The sequence below is a fragment of the Coregonus clupeaformis genome, chromosome 33 (genome assembly GCF_020615455.1).
Source record: "Coregonus clupeaformis isolate EN_2021a chromosome 33, ASM2061545v1, whole genome shotgun sequence".
In the NCBI taxonomy this organism is placed as follows: Eukaryota; Metazoa; Chordata; class Actinopteri; order Salmoniformes; family Salmonidae; genus Coregonus; species Coregonus clupeaformis.
Window position 1 is genome coordinate 17,783,110 of NC_059224.1, and position 17,214 is coordinate 17,800,323.

Genomic DNA, 17,214 nt, shown 5'->3' on the forward strand with positions numbered 1-17,214 from the left:
CCTTCCTCATAATTCTGTGTGGAATCAGACTGTAGTTCTATAGTTGCCAGCATGCATGGGAAGATAGGGGTAACATGAACACTGCTGTCTGTCTCCCTCCCATGCAGCTGCAGGCCTTTCTTTAAATGTCCATGGTACTTGCCTACAGAGCAGCAAGAGGAACTGCCCCTCCCTAACTTCAGGCTCTGCTCAAACCCTACACCTCAACCCCAGTACTCCATTCTGCCACCTCTGGTCTCTTGGCCCTCCCACTTTCTGTCCTGGCACCCCATTGGTGGAACCAGCTTCCCACTGAAGCTAGGACAGCAGAGTCCCTGGCCATCTTCCGAAAACATCTGGAACCCTACCTCTTCAAAGAAGATCTTAAAGCTTAAATAATCCCACAGCACCCCACCTTTGCTGATAGCTAATTTATTGAGGAAAATAGAATTACTATGACTGTGATATGTGGTTGTCCCAACTAGCTATTTTAAGATGAATGTAAGTCGCTCTGGATAAGAGCATCTGCTAAATGACTAAAATGTAAATGACCCACATTCCGACATGGAATTGCTCAATCTTGTTCTCAGACCCCCTTCCTTGCACATGCCATTAATTTATATGAATGGCATGTACACCCCACCCCACCCCATACCAGCCGTGGGTACATTTAGATCCATGGGGTGGACATGCAGCTCACATGACTGCTGTATTACTGTAGACTGTAATCGTGTCAGGCATCGGCAGGAAAACCAATGGGGTTCCTCTCTGTATGTGTGTATATGTGACGTAAGGGAGGCGGGTCGGGGGCAGGTCTGTGTGTAGCCTATGCGTGTGTGTGGAAGCGAATGTGTGTGTGAGTGTGGAAGCCTATCCGCCAGGCAGTCGGCTCCTGCACTGAGGAAAGGTGTGTGTTAAGCGGCTGACCTCGCACTGAATGGACTAGCTAGATTTTTCGCAGCCACGTAAGTACACACCACCGCCGGAGAGGATGTCTTGCTGAATCAAGGGAAAGGCCTTGGAAAGTCGGCCATCCCTTACTTCCAGCAGCTGAAACAGCCGACAAAAGTTCCTTTGGATTCAAAAACGAATTCGTCGCAAAGGACATCCACTTCCGAACACAACAAAGGTCTTTTAATTCTGGATGGTTTTCTCTGTCCATATTTGGTCGATGGCAATTCCCGAAGCTCGCTGCATGGACATGATTTGTTAAACGAACAAGGCCCGTATGACACTGACCTGGTAGCTATGAAGCAATAGCATTGCTTTTGCTATCAAGAATTAATGTTGATTTAAATAAAGGCCTACCGTAGTTTGCAACCTCGGTGCGATTTTAACCGCGTTTACTTTGGATCGTCTCCGTCCACAAGCTATTTTCGGAAACGTGTCATGTAATTCAATGAATTGCAAGTTTAGCGGGCTATCTTTATGCTTAATATTCAATCTAGCAGTCCAATCATCATTACAAAGCTGCAATCGGTAGGATTTGAGTGTTTCCTTTGTTTCAAATCGACATTGCTGTCTCTTGCACTCTGGTAAAGCGTTTCTGCTCAAATTCCGCACTATCTCTTGTGCAAAGGGCTGCCGTGCGTCACGGTGCAGTGAACGGTGCTTTTGTTTTAGTCCCATAGCTGGGTAGATAAAGAAAACATATTACAAACGTTGTCTTAGAATAGCTTCTCTCATGTATTGCATATGAGCCCTCCAACAGTAGCCTAGCCTACAGATATAGCTTGACATAACCTACTTATTACATTGTAATAGGTGCACTTGCAAGAGTAGCACGAAATATCATCTAGCTTTATATTTTTTGAAGGGCAGCAACAAAGTACAAGACCACGACAACCAATCTATTTACTCAAGTTTACAACCCAAAGAAGTGCTGCTACACACCCCTGCCGTCAAAGAGAAGACGACCAGATAGTTTGGCAGTATTAGGGAATCCTGATGAACATACAAAGATCTAATCCCATCAGCATCTCACGTTATGGGAGATCACGGCACAAAGCGACCGACTTTGAGGAGTTAGGCCTATCTTGCTTGAGGACTACAGAATCCAGCCAGAGTTTCAGCCCTAACCTAGGATCCCCTAGCCCCCCTGAAACACCAGATTCCTCCCACTGTATCTCCTGCATCGATAACTACCTACTCCTCGAGCCCTTGGAGGGGGATCACGTTTTCAGGGCCGCACACCTGCACACCGGGGAAGAGCTCGTATGTAAGGTGGGTCCTCTATTATAAGTGTTTTTATAGGCCATTGAGTTGATTGACGGGCGCATTTGTCATAGAGAGAATGCAGCAGATACATTGTCGCGAACGTTACATCATTAACATTCCATTCATCTCGAGCAGATAACACTGTAGCCTAACCATAAAACACCATATTTGGTCAATCCACCAGGGCCACACACAGGTTTAATATAGCATTTCTCATTTGCCAAGATAATCCATCCACCTGACAGGTGTGGCATATTAAATAGCATGATCATTACACAGGTGCACCTTGTGCTGGGGAAGATAAAAGGCCACTTTAAAATGTGCAGTTTTGTCACACAACACAATGCAACAGATGTCTCAAGTTTTGACTGCAGGAATGTCCACCAGAGCTGTTGCCAGAGAATTTAATGTTCATTGTTCTACCATAAACTGCCTCCAATGTCGTTTTAGTGCTGAGGAGTATTTATGTCTGTAATAAAGCCATTTTGTGGGGAAAAACTCATTTTGATTGGCTGGGCCTGGCTCCCCAGTTGGTCTATGCCCACCCATGGCTGCACCCCTGCCCAATAATGTGGAATCCATAGATTAGGGCCAAATGAATTTATTTCAATTTACTGATTTCCTTAAATGAGCTGTAACTCAGTAACATCTTTGAAATTGTTGCATGTTACGTTTATATTTTTGTTCAGTATAGATAGAGATTTAAATATAGGCCTACAGTAGTTACATGTTTTTAGCTATAGGCAATCTAGTTGTGTTTTTTGAATACAAATTATGCACACTCTCCAACAGGAAATAAAGAATGCACTGCATACTAGCCCATGGAAATACCCGGTGTTGCTGCGAACTTTGTCTCCTGATATTTTATGCATGAATTGGAAATGGAGACGACTGAAAGAGTAATGGAAAAAGTTAATGGAGTGCAAAGCAGGCAGCTCAGCTCGCGCGTGTCTCGAGAGCTGTGTGGGTCGGGGATGATGTAACGTTGACAAAGGAGTGAGTAATCACGCTCCCTACTCTCCCAAACTCATAGCCCGTATAGCACTACCCACGCCTTTGTTCCTCTTTGTAAAAAAATAAATAAAAGGTTTTCCTCTGCTTAATTCATTACCAGAATGACACACTATTTCCTACTGTAAATGGATGTTATGTAGACTTGTTTTAAGTTTTTCTAGTGCAATATGAATATAATACATTTAATTGTAGTTAAATCTCCAACACTGCATTTTGTTGTTCTCCTTATATACAGTAGCACACACATCACTGAGTGTTTGAAAGATGCAGTAGGCAGATGGCTTTGCAAGTGCATAGGGCAAATTGAGGTCAACCTTTTGGCCTTTGTTCCCACCCCTGTATGGTACATTATTGACTTAACTGTACAGTTTGATTATTGGAACATTGGCTACATGTACCCTTGAGTACATTCAAATGTTATGAACCTGGTCTGATTAATAGAAATGTTAGGCTAAAAAGCACACAGGCCCCACAGGAACACAGTCCTAGAGTGTGTCCCAGTGAAAAGGCTAGGCCTACGGCCTTTGGCACTGCCACTGTCAACAAGTTATATATATAGCACAGGAGGTTGGTGGCACCTTAATTTGGGAGGACAGGCTCGTGGTAATGGCTGGTGCGGAATCAGTGGAATAGTATCAAACACATGGTTTCCATGTGTTTGATGCCATTCCATTAGCTCCGTTCCAGCCATTATTATGAGCCATCCTCCCCTCAGCAGCCTCCACTGATATATATATATATATACAGTCCCAGTCAAAAGTTTGGACACACCTACTCATTCAAGGGTTTTTCTTTATTTTTACTATTTTCTACATTGTACAATAATAGTGAAGACATCAAAACTATGAAATAACACACATGGAATCATTTAGTAACCAAAAAAGTGTTAAACAAATCAAAATAAAATTTAGATTTTAGATTCTTCAAAGTAGCCACACTGCCTTGATGACAGCTTTGCACACTCTTGGCATTCTCCAAACCAGCTTCATGAGGTAGTCACCTGGAATGCATTTCAATTAACAGGTGTGCCTTGTTAAAAGTTAATTTGTGGAATTTATTTCCTTCTTAATGCGTTTGAGCCAATCAGTTGTGTTGTGACAAGGTAGGGGGGGTATACAGAAGATACTAAAAATAAAGAAAAACCCTGGAATGAGTAGGTGTGTCCAAACTTTTGACTGGTACTGTATTTATATATATATATATATGGTACTCTATTTATATATATATATATATGACCTCCATTTTTACTGCATGTTACCAAGCAACATCAAAGATACATTTGTAATCTCAGAATTGACAGTTTACTGCCAATGTGTATTAGTAGACCCCAGCTACAATTGAAGACCTTGAGAAGCACATGCACACACACACTGCAGGGTGAGACAGAGCCTGCTGCTTTCTAACCGTTTATGGACTTGGAGCCAAGAGGCTGGCTCACCTGGGCTCCCCTCAGTGAAAGTCAACGGGAGAACTGAGGGAGAGGGGTTACTATGGAAACCGGGGGAGACTGTACCCTGAAGCGTATGCAGGAGGGCAATGGCGGCAAAGTTACAGAATGTTCACATTCAGATAGAAAAGTATGCATGCAGAATATGGAATGGTCCCCATGCAGCTCTATGGCTTTACCTTCTTTACCTTTCTATCTGCAGCAGCATTCTAATTCCATGTTGCTGCCCATGGAATAAACATTGGTCTAAAGGTTCTGGAGCCCTGGGGGGTGTAGGCATATTCAGTAAGGTGAAGCATTCAGAACTTTGCGAAATATAGAGCTTACACGATTCCCTATTCTACACGATGATAGACAATCACATCTGTTCTAGTCTACACAATGTGGTGAACAATGACTATCATCTCCATTGGATACTAAACTCTCCCTCCCTTTCTACCCACTCCCTCTCTCTCTCCCTCCCCCTCTCCAGGTGTTTGAGATAGGGAGTTACCAGGAGTCCCTGGCGGCCTACTTCGCCCTGGGCAGACATGAGCACATCAACCAGGTGGTGGAGATCCTGCTGGGGGAGAAGCGGGCCTATGTCTTCTTCGAGAGGAGCCACGGTGACATGCACTCCTTCGTCCGTACCTGCAAGAAACTGCGCGAGGACGAGGCCGCCAGACTATTCCGTCAGATAGCCTCAGCCGTGGCACATTGCCATGACAACGGCGTGGTCCTCCGGGACCTCAAGCTGAGGAAGTTTGTCTTCAGGAACGAGGACAGGTGAGGAAGGGGATGGGGTGAGGAGGGGTGATGGATGGGAGGGGAAGAAAGTCTCTCACCTTATGCTCTTTGTAAATATATATGAATGTACATAACCCTACAGTAACTCTTTACATGAAGATACACTGTGTAGTAACACTGCAATTACTACAGTAACAATATTGTTGTAACATAATTATGGAGTTGAGTAGTTTCTATTTAGATTAGAGGTCACCATATTGAAGGTACCCAATATAACTAGGAGTACACACACACGAATGTGGCTTGGGGACAACCAGGGTGACTGCTGGACACAGTCCAGGGCCCATGCCAGCTAGCCGAACTGCTGTTAAACTGGTGGACAGTGACAGCAGAGATGCCAGGATTAGATTTGTCTGACAGATGTTCAATTAGGTTGGGATTTACCATGTAAGGTTGTGGCACAGAGTAATGAATCAGTGCTACAGAGACATCAGCTAGAGCAGGGTTTAGTATATAGAGACCCCTGGTGGTGGACTGTTGATATCGCAGCCTATTAGTTGCAAACAGAATCAATATAGGTTCTATAACCTATTATGCTGCAGAGATAAAAGTGAATTAATCAAACCAAAATCTCTGTGTGTTCCATGTTTATCATTATAGTGTTTCAGGAGAACAGTGATAAAAACATATTCTAATGCTGCTTTTTTAACTTACCCTGTCAAAGCAAGCATTTGCTGTTACTGGGGAGATCTGAGCCTGTTTGCCACCTCATTCAGCCTGGCACTGACTGGATGCTTGCTCTCTATCTGAATGCCCCAGCCTAGACACACACTGACCTTAGGTCCGCTTGGTGTACTCTCCTCCAATGGTTAAGGTTACATTGGGTGAAGGGCAAGTTGATCCTAGATCTGTGCAGGACCTCAGTCTGCTCCTATTGCAGAAGTCTAACCTGGCAGTGGAGTAGATACCCTGTATCCAAAGTTCACTCTAATTTTATCCGGCACTGAGCTAAGAAAATGCATCCCATAACATTTTAACATGGAAATAGCTGTTCTATCATTCAGCCTACAGTAGCAGCCAATGTGTGGTGTTCAATGTGAGCCTACATTCCATGAGACTTTAGAAAAAACATGCAGGGCTTGACATTAACCTGTTTATCCACTTGTCCTTCAGACAAGGAGGTGACTGAAAATGTTTTTGTGTTGTTTGATGCAAGAAACCACTTTACAAAATAAAATGCATTATTCTCATCCATTATTACAGAGAATCAGACAAATGATGCTACCTTCTGCCTATTGGCTACTTAGCTTATTCAAGCCTGTCTCAAAATACAACACTGCCCCTTTAAGACAAAAAAAAAAAGCTCTTTACCTGACTCACTTTTCAAAGATGCCTAGAAATGTACACATTTTGTGCTCTTGTAGGAAGCAATCACTCCCCTATAGCTGACTACAAATTATTTATAACTGGGCTAATAACTCACTAACTAGCAAAGGATATGAACAAAATGTGCACACGTAGCTACAAGCAGCTCTTGCTTTGATCTCAAAACAAGCGCATCTACTCAGGACCGCTCATGCAGTAAACACAATCCAGTTCAAAGTAAATGGCACAGATCCGTATATGTTATGGCCTATTTGCATATAGGCCTACTGCAGCTCTGATTGGTTATGCGGCACCGTTCTGTGTAGAGTATGGGCTGATTCCTGCGTGTCAATGCAATAGAATCCTACTCCGAAGCTTTCTGCCTACAACAAAATCTCTTGCATAGTTCGTTTTGTTTTGGTATGTTGCATTGAAAGTGGCTAATATTGCGTTGATTCGATCACAATTGCCACAGTAAAGGGAAACGTTGATAGTGTTAACAGGGAAAACTCTAGAACGGTGGTCACCAACCTTTTCTGAGTCAAGATCATTTTCTGAGTCAAAATGCAAGCCGAGATCTACCGTTCAGATTTGATTTGAACATTACTTAAAAAACGTAAGCCTATGCAACATTAACCAATTAAAAACAGTACTGTAATGAGGTTTGTGCAGTAGGCTATAGGCCCAATACATTATCACAGCATATTGGCTTTGCTTGAATTGCCCTGCCAATGCATTGTTGTTCGGGCCATCGTTTTAAATTATATACAAAAAATGGAGGTAGTCTATATGATCACACCAGTAATAGATCCATTGTTGTATTACTTGTGAAGCACAGCTGAGTGACCATACATTTAAATAATGTGCTTTTTATTTTAATTTTACTGGTCTGATGGTGCCTGCATCTGATGGTCAGTCTCAGCGGAGGGAGAGAGCAGCAGACTGAGGGTCCGCCTCTCAACATCCCTCCACTCTCCCTTTCCTCTACTGACACTGACCAAAAAGGGACACCATCTTCCAGCTGATGGGGAAACTCGAGTTGAACCGCATTGTTTCTGCCTCATGCACAAATTCATGTTCTTACTCCTATGAACAGAGAAAGTGAAATATTCCTCCATATTAAAAAAGACCCAAGCCGCTAATAATAACATCGCAAGCCTAAGGATACACTTTCCTACTCATTCATTACTGCTGCAGTGCTTGTTGTAGCGCTAAGTGGAAATAGGAAGAAAGCGTATTTTATGGCTTATAAAAGTGTTGAATACAAAGTGTTGACAGTGCTGAGTAAGAACTTAAACATGAACTCACTCGTAAAAACAGCAGCTCTTTGCTGTATTCGTTGACAGTCTCTCTCTAGTCATGGTTTTAAACGTTTTGAAATCTCACAGTATCAACTTTGCTGTAGTTTTCTTTTATGCCTGTGCGGCAGTCCCGGGGAGCTGTGCGGCAGTCTCGGGGCGCGGGTGCAGTTTAGAGGGAACATTGCCTGTATCTATGTGAATTTGTGGCAGTGTCACCCTCTGGCTCTGCTCATGGAAAAGGGAAGCTGAGCTGACTGCCACACTCATCTAATAGCAGTCTAATGACCTTGGCTGCCATGACAGACCTACCAGGGTGGGATGTCAAACCCTCCACTGAATGACTGATGGGGGTAGAGGGGGTTAGGAGAGAAATTGTGGGGTGGGGAGTCGGGGTCTAGGGGTGCATCTAATTCTAAGTGGCTTTCTTCCTATCCTCTCCTGCATCCGCAGTGATCTGAAAACAAGCTAGCACGAGATGATAACATTTTGTAAAGGTTGAAAGCAGTGGTAGGGCTACCGGGAATCTGCTTCACCTATCCAGCTCTTTCAAATCAGTGCAGATGAAAGAAAGGAGACGAGGAAACTGGAGAGGAAGCCACTTCATGCTATTCAGAGTCACCCTGGTCAAAAGCCAAGTCCCAGAGATTCAGTGAGTGGAAGGTCAGAGAAGGGATAGAGGGAGAGAGAGAGAGAGGCTACCCGGTAAGGTGATATTGCCACAGCAGTGTATGGTGACAGACTGGGCGTCCTGCTTATGTCATCATGGCTGGATTGACCAATCACTGCCCCCCAGGAAAGGTTATAGGTCATAGATCATACTGGCTGGGAATCCTCTGCAGTGTCAGCCAGGAGAGATCTGGAACCCAACCTTCTACAAACACTGTCCTTGGTGTGCCAGACAGTGACCTTTTAACCCTGCAATGTGTTCTAATTCATTTTTGACATTGTTATGTGGGTCATACTTAACATGAGATGCTATGTAAGCAGTATTAAGAAATATGTCAGCCTCTCTATCCTAATGGCTGCTTAGAGAGTTTGCTGATTTCTATGTTGCATGTAGCTCTGTCAATGATATTTACAAACAGGCTGCTTACAAAGGATTTCTAGCGGCCTGACTGAGGTAATGCATTGATTGAATACTCTGAACTATCTGAAATCAAACAAGTGAACCGGACGGTACAAAATCCCACAATTAACATAAAGTCAAGCCGTAGCAACAATCAGTGCATGTGTGTGGGTGCGTGTCACAGACAGTAAGGAGATATCTTCTGAATAGGCATTAGCCATTGCTGCAGCTCTGCAATTCTCCTCAATTAAAATGGATGAAGTGTGTGTGTGTGTGTGTGTGTGTGTGTGTGTGTGTGTGTCTTTAACAGCCCCTCACACTTCCAAACACACACACAGATGGAGACACTTTAGGCGGAGCTTCACAAGTGTCCCTTTCTCATCATCTGTGTGTAGGGTCTGTGTACCCTGGGCCACTCCAGAGTCCTCATCAGTCACGATGCCTCTGAACAACCCATCATTATGATCAGCAGCTTTCAGAAAACCATGGCTGTGATGGTCTACTTGGAAAAGAGACTTAATTGTTCTCTGTTAAACGACACTGATGATGATAACGCTTTTGTGTCTTGAATCCCATTTTCAAACTGTTCTTACCGCACGCTGACTCAAGGCCGCTGAACTAAAATCGTCCATAATGGTGGCTCTTTGTTGGGCTGGAGAGGCCTATTGAATCAGCTGGGCTATTTATAGGCTGAGGCATGCTGTCTGGCTGGCTAGCTGCACTGCTCTTATCACTGAGAATGGAAATGTTAGATGTACTGTAAGCCCCAGGCATTATGTGCTCTACTTCATTTAATGTTCAAAGCTATGGATCTAAAACATACGGATGATGTCCATCACAGTGAATTACAATGCCCTCCCACCAGAAGAGGGCAACTGCTTACTGTAATCTTGAACCATGCGTCAGTAAATCAAATCAAAATGTATTTGTCACATACACGTGTTTAGCAGATGTTATTGCGGGTGTAGCGAAATGCTTGTGCTTCTAGCTCCGACAGTGCAGTAATATGCAATAATATCTAACACGTAATATCTAACAATTTCACAACATATACCCAATACACACAAATCTAAGTAAGGAATGGAATACTTACAGTGGGGGAAAAAAGTATTTAGTCAGCCACCAATTGTGCAAGTTCTCCCACTTAAAAAGATGAGAGAGGCCTGTAATTTTCATCATAGGTACACGTCAACTATGACAGACAAAATGAGAAGAAAAAATCCAGAAAATCACATTGTAGGATTTTTAATGAATTTATTTGCAAATTATGGTGGAAAATAAGTATTTGGTCAATAACAAAAGTTTCTCAATACTTTGTTATATACCCTTTGTTGGCAATGACACAGGTCAAACGTTTTCTGTAATTATTCACAAGGTTTTCACACACTGTTGCTGGTATTTTGGCCCATTCCTCCATGCAGATCTCCTCTAGAGCAGTGATGTTTTGGGGCTGTCGCTGGGCAACACGGACTTTCAACTCCCTCCAAAGATTTTCTATGGGGTTGAGATCTGGAGACTGGCTAGGCCACTACAGGACCTTGAAATGCTTCTTACGAAGCCACTCCTTCGTTGCCCGGGCGGTGTGTTTGGGATCATTGTCATGCTGAAAAGACCCAGCCACGTTTCATCTTCAATGCCCTTGCTGATGGAAGGAGGTTGTCACTCAAAATCTCACGATACATGGCCCCATTCATTCTTTCCTTTACACGGATCAGTCGTCCTGGTCCCTTTGCAGAAAAACAGCCCCAAAGCATGATGTTTCCACCCCCATGCTTCACAGTAGGTATGGTGTTCTTTGGATGCAACTCAGCATTCTTTGTCCTCCAAACACGACGAGTTGAGTTTTTGACCAAAACGTTCTATTTTGGTTTCATCTGACCATATGACATTCTCCCAATCCTCTTCTGGATCATCCAAATGCACTCTAGCAAACTTCAGACGGGCCTGGACATGTACTGGCTTAAGCAGGGGGACACGTCTGGCACTGCAGGATTTGAGTCCCTGGCGGCGTAGTGTGTTACTGATGGTAGGCTTTGTTACTTTGGTCCCAGCTCTCTGCAGGTCATTCACTAGGTCCCCCCGTGTGGTTCTGGGATTTTTGCTCACCGTTCTTGTGATCATTTTGACCCCACGGGGTGAGATCTTGCGTGGAGCCCCAGATCGAGGGGAGATTATCAGTGGTCTTGTATGTCTTCCATTTCCTAATAATTGCTCCCACAGTTGATTTCTTCAAACCAAGCTGCTTACCTATTGCAGATTCAGTCTTCCCAGCCTGGTGCAGGTCTACAATTTTGTTTCTGATGTCCTTTGACAGCTCTTTGGTCTTGGCCTTAGTGAAGTTTGGAGTGTGACTGTTTGAGGTTGTGGACAGGTGTCTTTTATACTGATAACAAGTTCAAACAGGTGCCATTAATACAGGTAACGAGTGGAGGACAGAGGAGCCTCTTAAAGAAGAAGTTACAGGTCTGTGAGAGCCAGAAATCTTGCTTGTTTGTAGGTGACCAAATAGTTATTTTCCACCATAATTTGCAAATAAATTCATTAAAAATCCTACAATGTGATTTTCTGGATTTTTTTTCCTCAATTTGTCTGTCATAGTTGACGTGTACCTATGATGAAAATTACAGGCCTCTCTCATCTTTTTAAGTGGGAGAACTTGCACAATTGGTGGCTGACTAAATACTTTTTTCCCCCACTGTATATGGACGAGCAATAACAGAGCGGCATGGACTAAGATACAGTAGAATATTATAGAATACAGTATATACATATCAGTAATGCAAGATATGTAAACATTATTAAAGTGACTAGTGTTCCATTTCTTAAAGTGGCCAGTGATTTCTATAGGCTAGTGATGGCTATTTAACAGTCTGATGGCCTTGAGATAGAAGCTGTTTTTTAGTCTCTCGGTCCCAGCTTTGATGCACTTGTACTGACCTCAACTTCTGGATGATAGCGGGGTGAACAGGCAGTGGCTCGGGTGGTTGATGTCCTTGATGATCTTTTTGGCCTTCCTGTGACATCGGTGCTGTAGGTGCCCTGGAGGGCAGGTAGTTTGCCTCCAGTAATGCGTTCGGCAGACCGCACCACCCTCTGGAGAGCCCTGCGGTTGCGGGCAGTGCAGTTGCCGTACCAGGCGGTGATACAGCCCGACAGGATGCTCTCAATTGTGCATCTGTAAAAGTTTGTGAGGGTTTTAGGTGCCAAGCCAACTTTCTTCAGCCTATACTCACAATGTACTTTTGATTTTATGGACAGATTCAATTAAAATTAGAAAATGGGTCATCCTGTAGTAAGAGGACTCTGAGTATTAATATTGTTTGTTGTCGATTCTTGTCTCCCTCCAGGAGCCTTGTGAAGCTGGAGAGCCTAGAAGACACCTACATCCTGGAGGGCCATGACGACTCTCTGTCAGAAAAACATGGTTGCCCCGCCTACGTCAGCCCCGAGATCCTCAACGCCAGCGGCAGCTACTCGGGCAAAGCGGCAGACGTCTGGTCCCTGGGCGTCATGCTCTACACCATCCTGGTGGGCCGCTACCCCTTCCACGACGTAGAACCCAGCTCCCTGTTCAGTAAGATCCGCCGGGGCCACTTCAGCATCCCAGAGAACCTAACGCCCAAGGCCAAGTGTCTGATCCGGAGTATCCTCCGCCGGGAGCCCGCAGAGCGCCTCACATCCCGGGAGATCCTGGAGCACCCCTGGTTCTTATCCTCCGGGGCAGTAGGTGGCACTGTGGTCCAGGGGAGAGGGGAGCGGGAGCAGGAGCAGACTGTGCCTGAGGTGAACATGGAGGAGGAGCTGGATCAGTTCTTCAGCTGAGCAGACAGGAAACAGGAAGCACAAAGCGGGGACTACGCCACAGCGCGGAACAAACGCGACACGCTCTGAAAGAGCCTAAAGGTAGATTAGTTGTTTAGCAGGTGAAACATTGTCACTCACAGAAAAGGTGTATCCATCTTTTTTTCTTTCCATTTCATGGAAAACCAGCCTCGAGGCAGTGCCAGGTGGCGAATGGCGTACAAACATCATCGGGGGTGGGACTTCTGTTAAGAGGAGTTGCCGCCACTGGACATGCTAGTCACAAACAATGTAGCAAACGTTATCTTTTGTTGTTCCTTTTTTTAAGTGGTGCTTTTAAAAGTAGAGACATACGCCATGTTGTGACGCTACAGAAAGCACGAAGGGACAAAAAACCTCAGCCAAGGAGAACAAGAACACCACTTCTCTATGCGTTCTCACACACCCAGGTAGAAGTTACCCACTAACCAAAGATCTAGGATCAGATCACATAACCCTCAATCCTCACCTTAACCATTATGAGGATTAAAACAAAATCTGACCCTGGACCTGTGGTCAGGGCCAACTTCTACCTCCTCTGTTCTAACAATCATCAGGACAGATGACCTCATTTTTGTTTTGTCACTCAGTGTTTGTCTCTCATGACCTAAAAGGACCTTTGAACCTAGGTTATAAAGCTCTTTCATTGACATAGAAGACGGATACTGACTGAACTATTTTATGTCTTCAGAAACTTGTGTACTTCATCATTTTTTTCTGTGTAGCCTTATTCCTCTCCCCTACTCATCGTGTGCATTTCTTTAAAAAAACAATGTTCCACCACCATCAATTTGTCGTTTAATAATAAGGCTATGTTTTAAGTCTGATATCACCTTGTTGTATTAAGCTATTCCATTAAATTATTAATGCTGCTTTGATATCTTCTGCTTAACCTTAATTTGTAACCTCCCTCTCTCGTTATGCCTCCACCAATGGCAAAATGCACTTGATTTGTTTAGGTTAGGTTAGGTGAACAATCAATTCCACCTCTCTAGACTCGCTTTCTCTATTTAAGTTTAGCTTTTCATTTGTAGGAGAGGAAAACATAACATTTTATTTAAATTGTAACAACTATATAAATATAAATATATATATATTTAAAAAAAAAAAAAAACATTGCAGGGTTTTTCTTTTTCAGAGATTCCTTTTTCATGTATATTGAAGGCAATAGTTTGGACACAGGACATGTGCGATGGGAAGAAAGGCTGTCCGAAGTTTTTAGAATAAACAATTAAACTTTTGTGCCAGTATTTCTCTGCCCCCACCACCCATGCCAACTTCGGTCACCCCTTAATATATTTTATTTTGAACTTGACACCAGTTAAACAATACTATTACAGTAACATGGTCTGCAGTAGCCCATGTTAATTTTCTACTGCCTGCGTAGGTCCTGTAAAACTATCCTGTTCTGAATGGGTACCAGTGGACATGTTTTGTCGTATCTCAATGTTACTTGAATTTGTGTTTTTATTAACTAGTCCTTGGCATGCACCCTATGAATGCTATAGCCTGCCTAGCAGGGTGAAACAAAACAAGCTTGTTTCTTTTTTATAAAAGTCAAAACACAAGTGAAAATGTTATCGGAAATGTGCTATTTTTAGTCACTTTTAAAACTGACTATTGCTTTTATTTTGTTTCGTAGAATGAGCTGCCCTAATTTGCATTGGTGCTGATTTGGTGCTAATGCTTAAGAAGTCCTCTTGTTTTTGTTTTGGAGGGGTGTGGTGCATGGTGGGAATTCTGCCTCGGATGTTCTGATTGTAAAATGTAACAGATTTTGGTGTTTTGTCCAAATTTATTCAGTAAATAAATTGTGAACTGCACATTTGGTTTGATTATTCTCTTAGCACATCTTAGATATTGTTTCTTCATACAGTTTTTTACAATCACTTTGGCACTAATTTCAGAACTTTGACGTCAATTTTCAAAACTCTAGACACAAAACTCACAACCAATGATCAAAATGCACATTTTTCAAAACGAACACTTTTTTCAATTGCTTGGATACAATACACATAAAACTAAGATCATTTGTTCATTTAACAAAAATCACCTGTTCAATATGACACAACTTAACATCAAAGTACTACTATTTCAAAAGGCAATTCACAAATTACATTTCAGATGAGTGTCTATTCATTTCATTACAATTATCCAACTATCAATTGATACAACTGCTCAAAATAATAAGTAACTGTTGCATTACTCTTAATGCATAGTTGTATGGAAACAGACAAACAATATTCCATGTTTAGATCATGAAAGTTTCAAGATAACGAGATTCATTGTCACCAATTAGCGTGGAGCATGAACCAATTAGACAACATTATCTATGGATGTAATATTTCATCATCATTCTTTATCAGACACCGTTTCTATGGTCCCATGTACCACCTTTTCAGACTATTTACAGTATTGACAGTACTGCACTGTATGGATGCAGACCCTTGTAATTGCTTGTCCAATTCTGCCAACTCGTTACTGATGATTGAGTTCACATTGTGGAACGAGTATATAAAGAATTGATTGGGATCCACTTGCAACAACATAGCGATACGTACTGTAACATGGAGCTGGCAGGTGATCCAGGTCACAATAGAGGTCAAGCAGTGATGGGAGGAAGACGAGGAAGACGTGTTGGTCAAAGGAATGGCAGGGGACAAGCACCCCTTCTGAGAGGTGGTCGTGGGCCTCGTTTGAGAGATGTGGTGGAACGTGGTAGAGGACAAGGCCACGGACCAAGACAGCGGCAGCAACAGCAAAGAGTGTCCAATGAAATCTGAGCAATAGTTGTAGACCATGTCATAAATCATGGCATGACAATGACTGAGGCGGCTACAATGATCCAACCAAACCTTAGAAGGTCAACCGTGGCCTCAATAATCAGAACATTCCGCAATGAGAACCGGTAAGTCGTCAGCATGCACTAAACATTATGCTACACTCAATTGTCAAATGACTGCATACCAATGTGTATCACAGAGTAGGTGATGTGACCAAGTGTCTTCTTACTGTAATGTTCCCTGTAGAATTGAGACTAGACCAAATAGGGGAGGCAGAGGCAAAATTCTGACTGACCAACAAGAGCAGGCTGTGGTTGATTTGGTTCGGGCCAGAAATGATATTCGCCTTACAGAAATTCGCCAGCATATCTTGGACAATGAAGACATGTTTAACAATGTGTAATCCATAAATTTGCCGACTATTGCACGCATGCTGAAAAGGCACCAGGTGTCTTTAAAACAACTATACCGTGTGCCTTTTGAAAGAAATGCAGACAGAGTGAAGCAAATTAGGACTGAGTATGTTCAGGTATGTTCAGTTTCAAGGTGGCTGTTGTAATAAAATTCCCTAATAATTCTTCATTGTACAGTAATCAGTAAATCTCTATCCAAAATGTATTTTTAGAGGGTGATGGCGCTGGATGCTGATGACAACCATCACAAATTCATATATTTGGATGAGGCAGGCTTTAACCTGGCCAAGACGAGAAGGAGAGGTCGGAATTTAATTGGCCAGCAGGCAACCATCAAAGTACCTGGACAACGTGGGGCCAACAGTACCATGTGCGGCTATATCAGAAGATGGTGTGGTGGGACGCAGACCTTGTATTGGAACATATAATGCAGTTCTCCTTGTAACCTTCCTTGATGAGCTCGATCAGGTCTGTAGAGCTGATGGCGTGACCTATATCATTGTGTGGGATACTGTCAGGTTCCACCATGCTCATATGGTGCAAGCATGGTTTCAGGCCCATGCACAATTTACCATCCTGTATTTACCCCCATACTCTCCTTTCCTTAACCCGATTGATGGAAGGTTTATGATAGGCGCCCTCATGAACAAGTCACTCTTCTCCAGGCCATGGATGACGCATGCAATGACATCACGGCAGACCAGTGTCAGGCCTGGATTCGCCATGCCCGAAGGTTTTTTACAAGATGTTTGGCTAATGAAAACATCCATTGTGATGTAGATGAGAACCTGTGGCGAAATCCACAAGACCGAGTTGATGAAAATGTAGAAGTACAGTAATCACTCCTATGTTTTGCTTTTTACAGTACAAGCAAGCAAGTTGATGTTTTACAGTACTGTATTGTTTTTCATCAATATATTTCAGATTTTATTCAATGATTCCACTGTGTCTGTGGTATTCTCTCTACTACTGCAGTACTTTTACAGGGATGTATTTACATGTAGTACCATAATGAAACATGTATCACCTATTTTGTACTACAATATTTAATGATTGTACGAAC

At 43.0% G+C, this 17,214-nt stretch overlaps 1 protein-coding gene across 2 annotated transcripts; it reads left to right on the top strand.

The window, feature by feature from the left end:
• Nucleotides 1-815: 815 nt before the first annotated feature.
• On the top strand, nt 816-14,778 carry LOC121548725 (tribbles homolog 2). 2 transcript variants are annotated; one of them, XM_041860263.2, is made up of 3 exons: nt 816-2,202; nt 5,130-5,422; nt 12,463-14,778. In XM_041860263.2, exons 1-3 carry the CDS (start codon nt 1,927-1,929, stop codon nt 12,935-12,937), a joined length of 1,044 nt encoding a protein of 347 aa, XP_041716197.1. In that variant the 5' UTR covers nt 816-1,926; the 3' UTR covers nt 12,938-14,778. The 2 variants fall into 2 exon arrangements, with proteins under 2 accessions (XP_041716197.1, XP_041716198.1); XM_041860264.2 differs by having other exon boundaries at nt 818-944.
• Nucleotides 14,779-17,214: the final 2,436 nt, after the last annotated feature.